Source organism: Oncorhynchus kisutch, unplaced genomic scaffold, assembly GCF_002021735.2.
Source record: "Oncorhynchus kisutch isolate 150728-3 unplaced genomic scaffold, Okis_V2 scaffold712, whole genome shotgun sequence".
Classification (NCBI taxonomy): domain Eukaryota; kingdom Metazoa; phylum Chordata; class Actinopteri; order Salmoniformes; family Salmonidae; genus Oncorhynchus; species Oncorhynchus kisutch.
Genome location: NW_022262657.1, coordinates 19,136 through 35,000, shown reverse-complemented (window position 1 = coordinate 35,000; position 15,865 = coordinate 19,136). Strand labels below are relative to the sequence as shown.

Below are 15,865 nucleotides of genomic sequence, written 5' to 3'. Positions count from 1 at the left end.
TCAAGAGACAAACCAATAGACATTGTGATTCTCATGAATAGCCTCCTTTCCTTGTTTCCTTTCCTTCATTAGTAGTGATCTGAAAGAGAGGAAGAGAGGAGGCCTTTGTAGACTACTGAGATTCACATAGAGAAGGGAAGAGAGAGGGGATGGAAGAGAGATTTGGGAGAGGTATAGGGAGAGAGTGGGAAAGAATTGGGATGAAAGAGAGAGAGAGAGAGAGAGAGAGAGAGAGATAATATCCATTGTTTGAAATGCAGCAGTTTCAGAGGAGTTTGCTGCAGCTGTTCTCTCTCCCCTGGAGGCTGGGTTGTCTCTGTCAGTAAAGACTGGGCATGTTGAGAGTCCATAGCTCACTGGAAGTAGAAACAGTGCAGTCTGCAGGAACACAGAACACAGCTGAAGGATCCAGGTCAGGAAGTTGGATACAAAATAAAAAAAACACATCTGAATGCAGAGCAGACGAGGACAGAACAGAATAGACCGTACAGTAGCACATTTAGCTCATCCCCCCTCTCCTTCTGTCTGTCTGTCTGTCTGTCTGTCTGTCTGTCTGTCTGTCTGTCTGTCTGTCTGTCTGTCTCTCTCTCTCTCTCTCTCTCTCTCTCTCTGCCTCTGCCTCTGCCTCTCTCTGTCTCTCTGTCTGTCTGTCTCTCTCTCTCTCTCTCTGCCTCTGCCTCTCTCTCTGTCTCTCTGTCTCTCTCTCTCTCTCTCTACAGTGATCTTGGACAGTGACATCATTATGGTTTAATGTTGCTCTCTGTCTCTCTCTCTGTCTCTCTGTCTGTCTCTCTCTCTCTGCCTCTGCCTCTGCCTCTGCCTCTCTCTCTCTCTCTCTCTCTCCCTCTCTCTACAGTGATCTTGGACAGTGACATCATTATGGTTTAATGTTGCTCTGTGTTCTCACTCTCCTCTTTTGTATCAACCCCCACCCTCTCCACTGTTTCTCCCCCTCCCCTGTCTGGCTCCAGGTACAGACACACAGTGAGCCTGGGCAGCGTGGCTATAATGTGTGGCTTCTGTAAGGCTCCTCAGTCCTTGGAGGCCACTAAGGGCTGTGCTGACTGCAGGTCCAACTTCTGCAACGAGTGTTTCAAGCTCTACCACCCCTGGGGTACTCTCCGCTCCCAACACGAACACATACTGCCCACCAACAACTTCAGACCCAAGGTATGTGTGTGTGTGTGGTGTTTTACATAGTATTTGGGGGGTGTATGTAGGGGTTAATTATGTTCATGACATTGTATTTCCCTCTTCTCTGTATCCATATCTCTATAACTTCTTTACCTGTTTCCTCTACAGTCCCTCTCTCTCTCTCATTCGCCTGTTTCCTCCACAGTCCCTCTCTCTCTCTCCTTCACCTGTTTCCTCCACAGTCCCTCTCTCTCTCCTTCACTCGTGTCCTCTACAGTCCCTCTCTCTCTCTCCTTCACCTGTTTCCTCCACAGTCCCTCTCTCTCTCCTTCACCTGTTTCCTCTACAGTCCCTCTCTCTCTCTCTTTCACCTGTTTCCTCTACAGTCCCTCTCTCTCTCTCCTTCACCTGTTTCCTCCACAGTCCCTCTCTCTCTCCTTCACCTGTTTCCTCTACAGTCCCTCTCTCTCTCTCTTTCACCTGTTTCCTCTACAGTCCCTCTCTCTCTCTCCTTCACTCGTGTCCTCTACAGTCCCTCTCTCTCCTTCTCCTCACCTGTTTCCTCCACAGTCCTCTCTCTCTCCTTCACCTGTTTCCTCTACAGTCCCTCTCTCTCTCTCTTTCACCTGTTCCTCTACAGTCCCTCTCTCTCTCTCCTTCACCTGTTTCCTCCACAGTCCCTCTCTCTCTCTCCTTCACCTGTTTCCTCTACAGTCCCTCTCTCTCTCTCCTTCACCTGTTTTCCTCTACTGTACCTCTCTCTCTCTTTCACCTGTTTCCTCTACAGTCCCTCTCTCTCTCCTTCACCTGTTTCCTCTACTGTACCTCTCTCTCTCTCCTTCACCTGTTTCCTCTACTGTACCTCTCTCTCTCCTTCACCTGTTTCCTCTACTGTACCTCTCTCTCTCCTTCACCTGTTTCCTTCTACAGTACCTCTCTCTCTCCTTCACCTGTTTCATCTACTGTACCTCTCTCTCCTTCACCTGTTTCCTCTACTGTACCTCTCTCTCTCCTTCACCTGTTTCCTCTACTGTACCTCTCTCTCTCTCTTTCACCTGTTTCCTCTACAGTACCTCTCTCTCTCCTTCACCTGTTTCATCTACTGTACCTCTCTCTCTCCTTCACCTGTTTCCTCTACTGTACCTCTCTCTCTCCTTCACCTGTTTCCTCTACTGTACCTCTCTCTCCTTCACTTGTTTCCTCTACTGTACCTCTCTCTCCTTCACCTGTTTTCCTCTCCAGTACCTCTCTCTCTCCTTCACCTGTTTCCTCTACAGTCCCTCTCTCTCTCTCCTTCACCTGTTTCCTCTACTGTACCTCTCTCTCCTTCACCTGTTTCCTCTACTGTACCTCTCTCTCCTTCACCTGTTTCCTCTACTGTACCTCTCTCTCCTTCACCTGTTTCCTCTACTGTAACCTCTCTCTCTCCTTCACCTGTTTCCTCTACGTCCCTCTCTCTCTCTCCTTCACCTGTTTCCTCTACAGTCCCTCTCTCTCCTTCACGTGTTACCTTCTACTGTACCTCTCTCTCTCCTTCACGTGTTTCCTCTACTGTACCTCTCTCTCTCCTTCACCTGTTTCCTCTACAGTCCCTCTCTCTCTCTCCTTCACCTGTTTCCTCTACAGTCCCTCTCTCTCTCCTTCACGTGTTTCCTCTACTGTACTCTCTCTCTCCTTCACGTGTTTCCTCTACTGGTACCTCTTCTCTTTCCTTCAACGTGTCCAATCTCACTGTACCTCGGCTCTCTCCTTCACCTGATTCCAGCTACTCGTACTCTCTCTCTCCTTCACGTGTTTCCTGCTACTGATACCTGCTCTCTCTCCTTCCAACGTGTTGCCTCTACTGTACCTCTCTCTTGCTCTCCTTCACTGTGTTTCCTCCACAGTGACTCTCTGTGAGTTTGGCTGGTGACCTCCTTTTTCTTCCTCCTCCTGTTATATCTTCTTCCTCCTCTCCCACCCTCCTCCCCTCTTGCCCTCTCTCCTCTCCTCCTTCTCCCCCCTCCCCCTTGCCCTCTTTCCTCTCCCTCCTTCTCCCCCCCTCCCCCTTGCCCTCTTTCCTCTCCTCCTTCTCCCCCTCCCCCTCTCTCCTCTCCTCTCCTCCTTCTCCCCCTCCCCCTTGCCCTCTCTCCTCTCCTCCTTCTCCCCCCTCCCCCCTTGCCCTCTCTCCTCTCCTCCTTCTCCCCCTCCCCTCTTGCCCCTCCCCCTCTCCTCCTTCTCCCCCTCCCCTCTTGCCCTCTCCCCTCTCCTCCTTCTCCCCCCTCCCCTCTTGCCCTCTCCTCCTTCTCCCCCCCTCCCCTCTTGCCCTCTCTCCTCTCCCATCCTCCCCCTCCCCTCTTGCCCTCTCCCCTCTCCTCCTCCCCCCCTCTCTCCTCCTCCCCCCCCCCCCCTCTTGACCTCTCCTCCTTCCCCCCTCTCTCCTCTCCTCCTCCCCCCCTCCCCTCTTGCCCTCTCCTCCTTCCCCCCCTCCTCTCCTCCTCTCCTCCTTCCCCCCCTCTCTCCTCTCCTCCTCCCCCCCTCCCCTCTTGCCCTCTCCTCCTTCCCCCCCTCCTCTCCTCCTCTCCTCCGTTCTCCCCTATTAGGTCCTAACGTGTCTGGAGCATGAGCAGGAGAGGTTGTTGTGGTACTGTCGCTCCTGCCAGAGGCTGCTGTGTCCTGTCTGTAAGCTCCACAGAGTCCACCACGGCCACAAGGTGGCGCCCATCGCACAGGCCTGCCAGGCACTAAAGGTGTCTGTCTGTCTGTCTGCCTGCCTGCCTGCCTGCCTGCCTGCCTGTCTGTCTGTCTGTCTGTCTGTCTGTCTGTCTGTCTGTCTGTCTGTCTGTCTGTCTGTCTGTCTGTCTGTCTGTCTGTCTGTTAAACCATGAAACTACATGTTTGCTTGCTGATATTGTCATCTGTCTCTCTTAACACCTGAGGACAAAATCACCAAGGAGATCAACTACATTCTGGCCAATCAGGACACAGTAAAGGCTCAGATAACTCAGCTGGAGAGTGCCATCACACACTTGGAGGTAAACTCTCTCCCCATCCTTTCTGTTTCTCTTTCGTCCAATCCACTACTTTCTTCCCTCTATCCTTCGATTGCCTCTTTCTCTCCATCACAGTATAACCTTCATGCTCTTCTTTCCCTCCCTCTACCCTCTCCCTCCCCCCCCCCCCCCCTCTCTCCCTCTACCACATCCCCTTAAACCCCCTCTCAACTCCCTCTCTAGTTGAACAGTGCGTTGGCGAGGGAGCAGTTGTCCCAGTCTGTGAGGGAGCTGGGGGCGTCTCTAGTGGAGCGACAGGGAGCGTTGACCCTGGCCCTGGAGGGGGCCCGGCTGAGGAGGGGGGAGGCCCTGTCGGCCCAGGTGTCTGAGAGGAGGGGTCTGCAGGAGCACGGCGGTTTAATGGCCTACACACAGGAGCTGCTCAAAGAGACCGACCAACCCTGCTTCGTACAGGCCGCACGAATCACCCACAACAGGTACGGGGGGTAGATGCAAGACACACATGCGCACGCGCACACACACACCGTGGGTAAATAACAGGTGCAATATCAACAATTAACACTTACCAGCCACGCCCCCCTCTATATTTTCTCTCTCCCCGTTTCTATTTTCTCTCTCGCTATTTCTCTCTCTTTTTCTCTGTCTCTGACTCTCTCTCTTTCTCTCTCTCCAGGCTGGTGAAAGCCATAGAGAATCTGCAGTGTTTCTCTCTCTCGGCTGATCCCTCCTTCAGACACTTCCACATGGACGCCTCCAGAGAAGTGAAACTCATCAGCAGCATGGGATACATAAGAGGTCCGTCCGTGTAAGAGGTTAGATCTGAAAGCTAACTCATCCCATCCACCAATATAACTCCCTTTTCTTCTCTGCCCCGCCCCTGCTACAGCCCCATTGGCTCCTGTGATTGACACTCAGCGCACGCTGGCCTATGACCAGCTGTTCCTGTGCTGGCGACTCCCCCAGGACTCCGCCCCTGCCTGGCACTTCTCCGTGGAGTTCCAGCGGCGAATGGGATTGACCGAGGCAGGCTGGGGAGGAGAGGTCAGGAGCCCCAATGCTCCACTGGTGTGGCAACGCCTGGAGGAGGTGGGCGGGACTAGTGCTGTGATTGACAGGCTGGAGATGGACAGTGTGTATGTGTTAAGGGTGAAAGGAAGCAATAAGGCGGGGTTTGGAGAGTACAGCGAAGAGGTTTACCTGCACACACCACCCGCACCAGGTGAGACACACACACAGACACATACATATGCAATTCATGATACAATTATTGTTGGGCAATTGTTTAAAAAGTCAATTCCTCTTTTGTCCCAATCTATCCCTTCACCTTCTCAATTCCCTCATCTTCTCTCTGCATAACCCACTCCCTCTGTTCTGTAACCCAGCCCCACCCCCCGGCCCTCTCTCCATCCCTCCATCCTCTCTCCATCCTCTCTCTATCCTCTCTCCATCCCTCCACCCTCTCTCCATCGTCTCTCCATCACTCCATCCTCTCTCCATCCTCTCTCCATCCCTCCATCCTCTCTCCATCCTCTCTCTATCCTCTCTCCATCCCCCATCCTCTCTCCATCCTCTCTCCATCCCTCCATCCTCTCTCCATCCTCTCTCCATCCCCCATCCTCTCTCCATCCATCCCTCCATCCTCTCTCCATCCCTCCATCCTCTCTCCATCCCTCCATCCTCTCTCCATCCCTCCATCCTCTCTCCATCCCTCTATCCTCTCTCCATCCCTCCATCCCTTTATCTCCCTATCTTTCCTTCCTGTCTTTCACCTTGCTAACCCTCTGTACTTGATTCATCTCAGAAGAACCCTACCATCCCACTCTCTGTCCTTCTCCTACCTCTCTCTCTCTCTCTCCTTATCGACATCTCCCTCTCTGTCCTTCTCCTACCTCTCTCTCTCTTTATCAACATCTCTCCCTCCCTGTCCTTCTCCTACCTCTCTCTCTCTCTCTTTATCAACATCTCTCCCTCTCTGTCCTTCTCCTACCTCTCTCTCTCTCTCTTTATCAACATCTCTCCCTCTCTGTCCTTCTCCCACCTCTCTCTCTCTCTTTATCAACATCTCTCCCTCTCTGTCCTTCTCCTACCTCTCTCTCTCTCGCTTTATCGACATCTCTCCCTCTCTGTCCTTCTCCTACCTCTCTCTCTCTCTCTCTCTTTATCAACATCTCTACCTCTCTGTCCTTCTCCTACCTCTCTCTCTCTCTCTTTATCGACATCTCTCCCTCTCTGTCCTTCTCCTACCTCTCTCTCTCTTTATCGACATCTCTCCCTCTCTGTCCTTCTCCTACCTCTCTCTCTCTCTCTTTTTATCGACATCTCTCCCTCTGTCCTTCTCCTACCTCTCTCTTTATCGACATCTCTCCCTCTCTGTCCTTCTCCTACCTCTCTCTCTCTTTATCAACATCTCTCCCTCTCTGTCCTTCTCCTACCTCTCTCGCTCTCTCTTTATAGACATCTCTCCCTCTCTGTTCTTCTCCTACCTCTCTTTCTCTCTCTTTATCGACATCTCTCCCTCTCTGTCCTTCACCTACCTCTTTCTCTCTCTTTATCGACATCTCTCACTCTGTCCTTCTCCTCCCTCTCTCTCTTTATCGACATCTCTCCCTCTCTGTCCTTCTCCTACCTCTCTCTCCCTCTCTTTATTGACATCTCTCACTCTGTCCTTCTCCTACCTCTCTCTATCTTTATAGACATCTCTCCCTCTCTGTCCTTCTCCTACCTCTCTCTCTCTCTTTATCGACATCTCTCCCTCTCTGTCCTTCTCCTACCTCTCTCTCCCTCTCTTTATTGACATCTCTCACTCTGTCCTTCTCCTACCTCTCTCTCTCTTTATAGACATCTCTCCCTCTCTGTCCTTCTCCTACCTCTCTCTTTCTCTCTCTTTATCGACATCTCTCCCTCTCTGTCCTTCTCCTACCTCTCTCTCTCTTTATCAACATCTCTCCCTCTCTGTCCTTCTCCTACCTCTCTCTCTCTCTTTATCGACATCTCTCCCTCTCTGTCCTTCTCCTACCTCTCTCTCTCTCTTTATCGACATCTCTCCCTCTCTGTCCTTCTCCTACCTCTCTCTCTCTTTATCAACATCTCTCCCTCTCTGTCCTTCTCCTACCTCTCTCTCTCTTTATCGACATCTCTCCCTCTCTGTCCATCTCCTACCTCTGTCTCTCTCTTTATCGACATCTCTCCCTCTCTGTCCTTCTCCTACCTCTCTCTCTCTCTCTTTATCGACATCTCTCCCTCTCTGTCCTTCTCCTACCTCTCTCTCTCTTTATCAACATCTCTCGCTCTCTGTCCTTCTCCTACCTCTCTCTCTCTCTTTATCGACATCTCTCACTCTCTGTCCTTCTCCTACCTCTCTCTCTCCCTTTATCGACATCTCTCCCTCTCTGTCCTTCTCCTACCTCTCTCTCTCTTTATCGACATCTCTCCCTCTCCTACCTCTCTCCCTCTCTCTCTTTATCAACATCTCTCACTCTGTCCTTCTCCTACCTCTCTCTCTCTTTATCGACATCTCTCACTCTCTGTCCTTCTCCTACCTCTCTCTCCCTCTCTTTATTGACATCTCTCCCTCTCTGTCCTTCTCCTACCTCTCTCTCTCTCTCTCTTTATCGACATCTCTCCCTCTCTGTCCTTCTCCTACCTCTCTCCTCTCTTTATCAACATCTCTCGCTCTCTGTCCTTCTCCTACCTCTCTCTCTCTCTTTATCGACATCTCTCCCTCTCTGTCCTTCTCCTACCTCTCTCTCTCTCTCTTTATCAACATCTCTCCCTCTCTGTCCTTCTCCCACCTCTCTCTCTCTCTTTATCAACATCTCTCCCTCTCTGTCCTTCTCCTACCTCTCTCTCTCTCGCTTTATCGACATCTCTCCCTCTCTGTCTTCTCCTACCTCTCTCTCTCTCTCTCTCTCTTTATCAACATCTCTACCTCTCTGTCCTTCTCCTACCTCTCTCTCTCTCTCTTTATCGACATCTCTCCCTCTCTGTCCTTCTCCTACCTCTCTCTCTCTTTATCGACATCTCTCCTCTCTGTCCTTCTCCTACCTCTCTCTCTCTCTCTTTTTATCGACATCTCTCCCTCTGTCCTTCTCCTACCTCTCTCTTTATCGACATCTCTCCCTCTCTGTCCTTCTCCTACCTCTCTCTCTCTTTATCAACATCTCTCCCTCTCTGTCCTTCTCCTACCTCTCTCGCTCTCTCTTTATAGACATCTCTCCCTCTCTGTGTTTCTCCTACCTCTCTCTCTCTCTTTATCGACATCTCTCACTCTCTGTCCTTCTCCTACCTCTCTCTCTCTCTTTATCGACATCTCTCACTCTCTGTTCTTCTCCTACCTCTCTTTCTCTCTCTTTATCGACATCTCTCCCTCTCTGTCCTTCACCTACCTCTTTCTCTCTCTTTATCGACATCTCTCACTCTGTCCTTCTCCTCCCTCTCTCTCTTTATCGACATCTCTCCCTCTCTGTCCTTCTCCTACCTCTCTCTCCCTCTCTTTATTGACATCTCTCACTCTGTCCTTCTCCTACCTCTCTCTCTCTTTATAGACATCTCTCCCTCTCTGTCTTTCTCCTACCTCTCTCTCTCTCTCTTTATCGACATCTCTCCCTCTCTGTCCTTCTCCTACCTCTCTCTCTCTTTATCAACATCTCTCCCTCTCTGTCCTTCTCCTACCCCTCTCTCTCTCTTTATCGACATCTCTCCCTCTCTGTCCTTCTCCTACCTCTCTCTCTCTCTTTATCGACATCTCTCCCTCTCTGTCCTTCTCCTACCTCTCTCTCTCTTTATCAACATCTCTCCCTCTCTGTCCTTCTCCTACCTCTCTTTCTCTCTCTTTATCGACATCTCTCACTCTCTGTCCTTCTCCTACCTCTCTCTCTCCCTTTATCGACATCTCTCACTCTCTGCTCTTCTCCTACCTCTCTCTCTCTCTCTTTATCGACATCTCTCCCTCTCTGTCCTTCTCCTACCTCTCTCTCTCTTTATCGACATCTCTCCCTCTCTGTCCTTCTCCTACCTCTCTCTCTCTCTTTATCGACATCTCTCCCTCTCTGTCCTTCTCCTACCTCGCTTTCTCTTTATCGACATCTCTCACTCTCTGTCCTTCTCCTACCTCTCTCTCTCCCTTTATCGATATCTCTCACTCTCTGTTCTTCTCCTACCTCTCTCTCTCTCTCTCTTTATCGACATCTCTCCCTCTCTGTGTTTCTCCTACCTCTCTCTCTCTCTTTATCGACATCTCTCACTCTCTGTCCTTCTCCTACCTCTCTCTCTCTCTCTTTATCGACATCTCTCACTCTCTGTTCTTCTCATACCTCTCTCTCTCTTTATCGACAGCTCTCCCTCTCTGTCCTTCACCTACCTCTTTCTCTCTCTTTATCGACATCTCTCACTCTGTCCTTCTCCTCCCTCTCTCTCTTTATCGACATCTCTCCCTCTCTGTCCTTCTCCTACCTCTCTCTCCCTCTCTTTATTGACATCTCTCACTCTGTCCTTCTCCTACCTCTCTCTCTCTTTATCGACATCTCTCCCTCTCTGTCCTTCTCCTACCTCTCTCTCTCTCTCTTTATCGACATCTCTCCCTCTCTGTCCTTCTCCTACCTCTCTCTCCCTCTCTTTATTGACATCTCTCACTCTGTCCTTCTCCTACCTCTCTCTCTCTCTTTATAGACATATCTCCCTCTCTGTCCTTCTCCTACCTCTCTCTCTCTCTCTCTCTCTCTCTTGATCGACATCTCTCCCTCTCTGTCCTTCTCCTACCTCTCTCTCTCTCTTTATCAACATCTCTCCCTCTCTGTCCTTCTCCTACCTCTCCCTCTCTCTTTATCAACATCTCTCCCTCTCTGTCCTTCTCCTACCTCTCTTTCTCTCTCTTTATCGACATCTCTCACTCTCTGTCCTTCTCCTACCTCTCTCTCTCCCTTTATCGACATCTCTCACTCTCTGTTCTTCTCCTACCTCTCTCTCTCTCTCTCTTTATCGACATCTCTCCCTCTCTGTCCTTCTCCTACCTCTCTCTCTCTTTATCGACATCTCTCCCTCTCCTACCTCTCTCCCTCTCTCTCTTTATCAACATCTCTCACTCTGTCCTTCTCCTACCTCTCTCTCTCTTTATCGACATCTCTCACTCTCTGTCCTTCTCCTACCTCTCTCTCCCTCTCTTTATTGACATCTCTCCCTCTCTGTCCTTCTCCTACCTCTCTCTCTCTTTATCGACATCTCTCCCTCTCTGTCCTTCTCCTACCTCTCTCTCTCTCTCTCTCTTTATCAACATCTCTCCCTCTCTGCCCTTCTCCCACCTCTCTCTCTCTCTTTATCAACATCTCTCCCTCTCTGTCCTTCTCCTACCTCTCTCTCTCTCGCTTTATCGACATCTCTCCCTCTCTGTCCTTCTCCTACCTCTCTCTCTCTCTCGCTTTATCGACATCTCTGCCTCTCTGTCCTTCTCCTACCTCTCTCTCTCTCTTTATCGACATCTCTCCCTCTCCTACCTCTCTCTCTCTCTTTATCAACATCTCTCCCTCTCTGTCCTTCTCCTACCTCTCTCTCTCTATCAACATCTCTCCCTCTCTGTCCTTCTCCTTCCTCTCTCTCTCTTTATCAACATCTCTCCCTCTCTGTCCTTCTCCCACCTCTCTCTCTCTCTTTATCAACATCTCTCCCTCTCTGTCCTTCTCCTACCTCTCTCTCTCTCGCTTTATCGTCATCTCTCCCTCTCTGTCCTTCTCCTACCTCTCTCTCTCTCGCTTTATCGACATCTCTGCCTCTCTGTCCTTCTCCTACCTCTCTCTCTCTCTTTATCGACATCTCTCCCTCTCTGTCCCTCTCCTACCTCTCTCTCTCTATCAACATCTCTCCCTCTCTGTCCTTCTCCTTCCTCTCTCTCTCTTTATCAACATCTCTCCCTCTCTGTCCTTCTCCTACCTCTCTCTCTCTTTATCAACATCTCTCCCTCTCTGTCCTTCTCCTACCTCTCTCTTTATCGACATCTCTCCCTCTCTGTCCTTCTCCTACCTCTCTCTCTCTCTTTATCAACATCTCTCCCTCTTTGTCCTTCTCCTACCTCTCTCTCTCTCTCTCTTTATCAACATCTCTCCCTCTCTGTCCTCACACTGTCCATACTGTATAAACACTCCCCCAGTCTCCTGTGTTATTAAGTGTTCATGTGGCTTACTAAAGGAGATTAGTTTATTAATTTCTCAAAACCTGATCAGTGATCAGCAGTTGTACCTGTATTGGGCTAGGTTTCTCTCCCTCTTTAGAAGGAGAGAAACTGCTTTTTATTTCCTGCTCTCCTCGTTCCCCCTCTTTCCTGGGGTGTATTTATTCCTCCAGAATGCATCAGTTTCCTGTAGATGTAAGCAGGTCTGCTCCTCTGCTCCTCTCCCTGATGCTATATCAAACCCTTCCCCTTCCTCCCCCTCTCCGTCCTCTTCCTCTTCCTCTTCCCCTACCTCTCCTCTACATCCTCTTCTCCCTCCTCCTCCTCTCACTGTCCCTCCTCTTCCTCCCCCTCTCCTCTTCTCCTTCTTCCTCCTTCCTCCCCCTCTCCTCCTCCTCCTCCTCTCCTCCTCCTCCCCCTCTCTCCCTCCTCTTCCTCTTCCCCTACCTTTCCTCTACATCCTCTTCTCCCTCCTCCTCCTCTCACTGTCCCTCCTTTTCCTCTCCCTCTCCTCCTCCTCCCCCTCTCCCTCTCCCTCTCCGCCCTCTCTCCTTCTCCTCCTTCTCCTCCTCCTCCCCCTCTCCTCCTCCTCCTCTCCTCCCCCTCTTCCTCCTCCTCCTCCTCCCCCTCTCCCCCCTCCTCCTCCCCCTCCCTCTCCTCTTCCTCCTCCTCCTCCCCCTCTCCTCCTCTTCCTCCTCCTCCTTTCCTCCTCCTCCCTCTCCCCCTCTCCTCCTCCTCCTCTCCTCCTCCTCCACCCCCTCTCCCTCTCCTCCCCCTCTCCCTCTCCTCCTCCTCCCCTTTCCCTCTCCTCCTCCTCCCCCTTTCCCTCTCCTCCCCCTCTCCCTCTCCTCCTCCTCCCCTCTCACCCCTCCCCCACCTCTCCCTCTCCTCCCCCTCCCCCTCTCCTCCTCCTCTCCCTCTCCTCCTCCTCCTCTCCTCCTCCTCCCCCTCTCCTCCTCCTACTCTCCCTCTCCTCCCCCTCCTCCCCCTCTCCCTCTCCTCTCCCTCTCCTCCTCCTCCCCCTCTCCTCCTCCTCCCCCTCTCCTCCTCCTCCCCCTCTCCCTCTCCTCCTCCTCCTTTCCCCCTCCCCCTCTTCCTCTCCTCTCCTCCTCCTCCTCCCCCTCTCCCTCCTCCGTCAGTGTTGTGTTTCTCTCTGGACTCTCGCTGGGGTTTGCATGCTGACCGACTGGCTCTGGGTAAAGGACAGACGTATGCCCGCAGCGTGCCCGGCCTCTCCCTTCTGCAGGCCGCTGACCGCTCCCTCACTTCCTGTCACCTGACCTCTGACCTCCTCATAGGCGACCTGGCCATCACCCAGGGAAGGCACTACTGGGCATGCTCGGTGGAGCCCGGCTCCTACCTGGTCAAGGTGAGAAATAGAGATTTTGTGTGTGTGTGTGTGTGTGCATACGTGCGTGGGTGTGTGTAACTTTTTCAATCTAATTTGTCATTTTTCTCTCTGCGTTCCTCAGGTGGGAGTTGGACAGGAGGCCAAGCTCCAGGAGTGGTTCCACCTTCCCCAGGACATGGCCAGCCCCCGGTGAGAGAGGAGAGAGGGAGGTAGAGGGAAGGATGGAGAGGGAGGTAGAGGGAGGGATGGAGAGGGAGGGGGGGACAGAGGGAGGGATGGAGAGGGAGGGGGGACAGAGGGAGGTAGAGGGAGGGATGGAGAGGGAGGGGGACAGAGGGAGGTAGAGGGAGGGATGGAGAGGGAGGGGGACAGAGGGAGGTAGAGGGAGGGGGGACAGAGGGAGGTAGAGGGAGGGATGGAGAGGGAGGGGGGACAGAGGGAGGTAGAGGGAGGGGGACAGAGGGAGGTAGAGGTAGAGGGACAGAGGGAGGTAGAGGTAGGGGGACAGAGGGAGGTAGAGGTAGGGGGACAGAGGGAGGTAGAGGTAGGGGGACAGATGGAGGTAGGTAGAGGTAGGGGGTAGTAAAGAAGTGGTTCCAATGACACTAAAACTAACCAAGTAAACTGTCTCCCCCGTCCTCCCTCTTCCTCACTCCCCGACCCCTTCCCTCTCTCTTCCCGTTCCCCCTCCTCTCTCTCCCCCTCCCCTCTCTCTCCCCAACCCCTTCCCTCTCTCCAGCTATGACCCAGACAGTGGCCATGACAGTGGGGCTGACGATTCCCCAGACTCCTCCCCTCCCTTTTGCTTCCTCACCATGGGCATGGGCAAGGTCCTCTTACCCCAGGGGGCAGCAAACTTACACCACAGTACCCACAGTACCCATGGAAACAACCATGGCCCTCCTACTGCCCCCCTGCCCCCACGCCTGGGGGTTTGTCTGGACTTCGAAAAGGGGCGGGTCACGTTCTACGACGCCCACTCGCTGCGTACCCTGTGGGAGGGGCATGTGGATTGCTCTGCCCCTGTGTGCCCGGCCTTTTGTTTCATTGGTGGAGGGGCACTGCAGCTGCAGGAGCTGGTGGCCAATCGGAGCACAGAGGAGCCACTGCACAGAAGGGTCACCATCCAATCACGCGCCACCAATTTAGGTAACTGAAGAAGTATGGAGTGGAATGATTTGGAAAGACCCTTCATCAACTTGATGTTTACTTGTTTATGTTTAGGTTTCATTTGTAATGCCTGCAACTGTTGATGATGTACATTTTGCAGAATAGAAGAATGTCAATGTCCCGGAATCCAGGGGATTATAAAGCGTTCTGCAGGTTACATCAGGATACGTGTATTCTGTGATTCCAACTGTTGCTGTGTTGCATCTGACAAGGACTCATGAGTGGGACGTTAACTGTTAAAGGACTCATGAGTGGGATGTTAACTGGTAATTGACTCGTGAGTGGGATGTTAACTTTAAAAGGACTCATGAGTTGGATGTTAACTGTTAAAAGACTCATGAGTGTGACGTTAACTGTTAAATGACACATGAGTGGGACGTTTACTGTTAAATGACTCATGAGTGGGACGTTAACTGTTAAATGACTCATGAGTGGGACGTTTACTGTTAAATGACTCATGAGTGGGACTTTAACTGTTAAATGACTCATGAGTGGGACGTTTACTGTTAAATGACTCATGAGTGGGACGATAACTGTTAAATGACTCATGAGTGGGACGTTAACTGGTAATTGACTCATGAGTGGGATGTTAACTTTTAAAGGACTCATGAGTTGGATGTTAACCGTTAAAGGACTCATGAGTGGGACGTTAACTGTTAAATGACACATGAGTGGGACGTTAACTGTTAAATGACTCATGAGTGGAACGTTAACTGTTAAATGACTCATGAGTGGGACGTTAACTGTTAAATGACTCATGAGTGGGATGTTAACTGGTAAATGACTCATGAGTGGAACGTTAACTGTTAAATGACTCATGAGTGGGACGTTAACTGGTAAATGACTCATGAGTGGGACGTTAACTGTTAAATGACTCATGAGTGGGACGTTAACTGGTATTTGACTCATGAGTGGGACGTTAACTGTTAAATGACTCATGAGTGGGACGTTAACTGGTAAATGACTCATGAGTGGGACGTTAACTGGTAAATGACTCATGAGTGGGACGTTAACTGGTAAATGACTCATGCGTGGGACGTTAACTGTTAAATGACTCATGAGTGGGACGTTAACTGGTAAATGACTCATGAGTGGGACGTTAGCTGTTAAATGACTCATGAGTGGGATGTTAACTGTTAACTGTTAAATGACTCATGAGTGGGATGTTACATGTTAAATGACTCATGAGTGGGCGTTATCTGTTAGGACTCATGCTACCTGCACTTCACATAGATCTTATTGTTTGAAACCAAAATGCTCACAAGATTCTCTCATAAGCTTCAAACATGTATTACAAATCAAGAGGGTATACATATCTAGTCTATAGTTTGAGACAAAATAGAGATGAATGGGATTTACACATTATGGATAGAAAGGATTTTGCGTAAATCATGTGTTGATGTCAATGGGAAGATTTAGGATGTGTGTGTGTTCACCGGAATTAAAATGATTATACTTATTTTATCATTCTCATCTGAGCTGGCTGAATATTTATACTGTTTTATAGCTTTTTATTCATAGCTTTTATGATTATTATGACTGGCAATAATACATTTTTACTCAACAGATTATTACTAAAAAGATAGATCTTACAGGGTCGAGGCTCAGACTGTCAGTATTCATACAGTATATTGAGTGTGTGTGTGTGAGTGTGTATTTTTACTTGAATGCATGTGTGTACGTGTGTGTGTGAGAGAGAGAGACAAAGAGAGAGGGAGATATATATACACAGTACGTGTCAAAAGTGTATTTTGACTATTTTCTACATTGTAGAATAATAGTGAAGACATCAAAACTAAATAACAAATTTGGAATCATGTAGTAACCAAAGTGTTAAACAAATATATTTGTGGAGGCCAGGCCATCTGAAGCAGCAGTCCATCATTCTTGATCAAATAGCCCTTTCACAGCCTGGAGGTGTGTTGAGTTATTGTCCTGTTAAAAAACAAATGATAGTCCCACTAAACCAGATGAGGTGGTGTATCGCTGCAGAATACTGTGGTAGCCATGCTGGTTAAGTGTGCCTTGAATTCTAAATAAATCACAGACAGTGTCACC

General features: G+C 50.4%; 1 protein-coding gene across 1 annotated transcript in view; it reads left to right on the top strand.

Moving 5' to 3' along the window:
- Positions 1 to 15,536, top strand: part of LOC109885504 (tripartite motif-containing protein 46) — a 21,201-nt gene extending 5,665 nt beyond the window's left edge. Inside the window, exons 3-11 of the mRNA XM_031815956.1 lie at positions 972 to 1,170; positions 3,717 to 3,863; positions 4,053 to 4,148; positions 4,350 to 4,603; positions 4,801 to 4,922; positions 5,014 to 5,346; positions 12,426 to 12,655; positions 12,759 to 12,826; positions 13,377 to 15,536. Coding sequence (XP_031671816.1) covers positions 972 to 1,170; positions 3,717 to 3,863; positions 4,053 to 4,148; positions 4,350 to 4,603; positions 4,801 to 4,922; positions 5,014 to 5,346; positions 12,426 to 12,655; positions 12,759 to 12,826; positions 13,377 to 13,794 — 1,867 coding nt within the window. The 3' untranslated portion in view covers positions 13,795 to 15,536. The remainder of the gene's footprint in view (positions 1 to 971; positions 1,171 to 3,716; positions 3,864 to 4,052; positions 4,149 to 4,349; positions 4,604 to 4,800; positions 4,923 to 5,013; positions 5,347 to 12,425; positions 12,656 to 12,758; positions 12,827 to 13,376) is intronic.
- Positions 15,537 to 15,865: the final 329 nt, after the last annotated feature.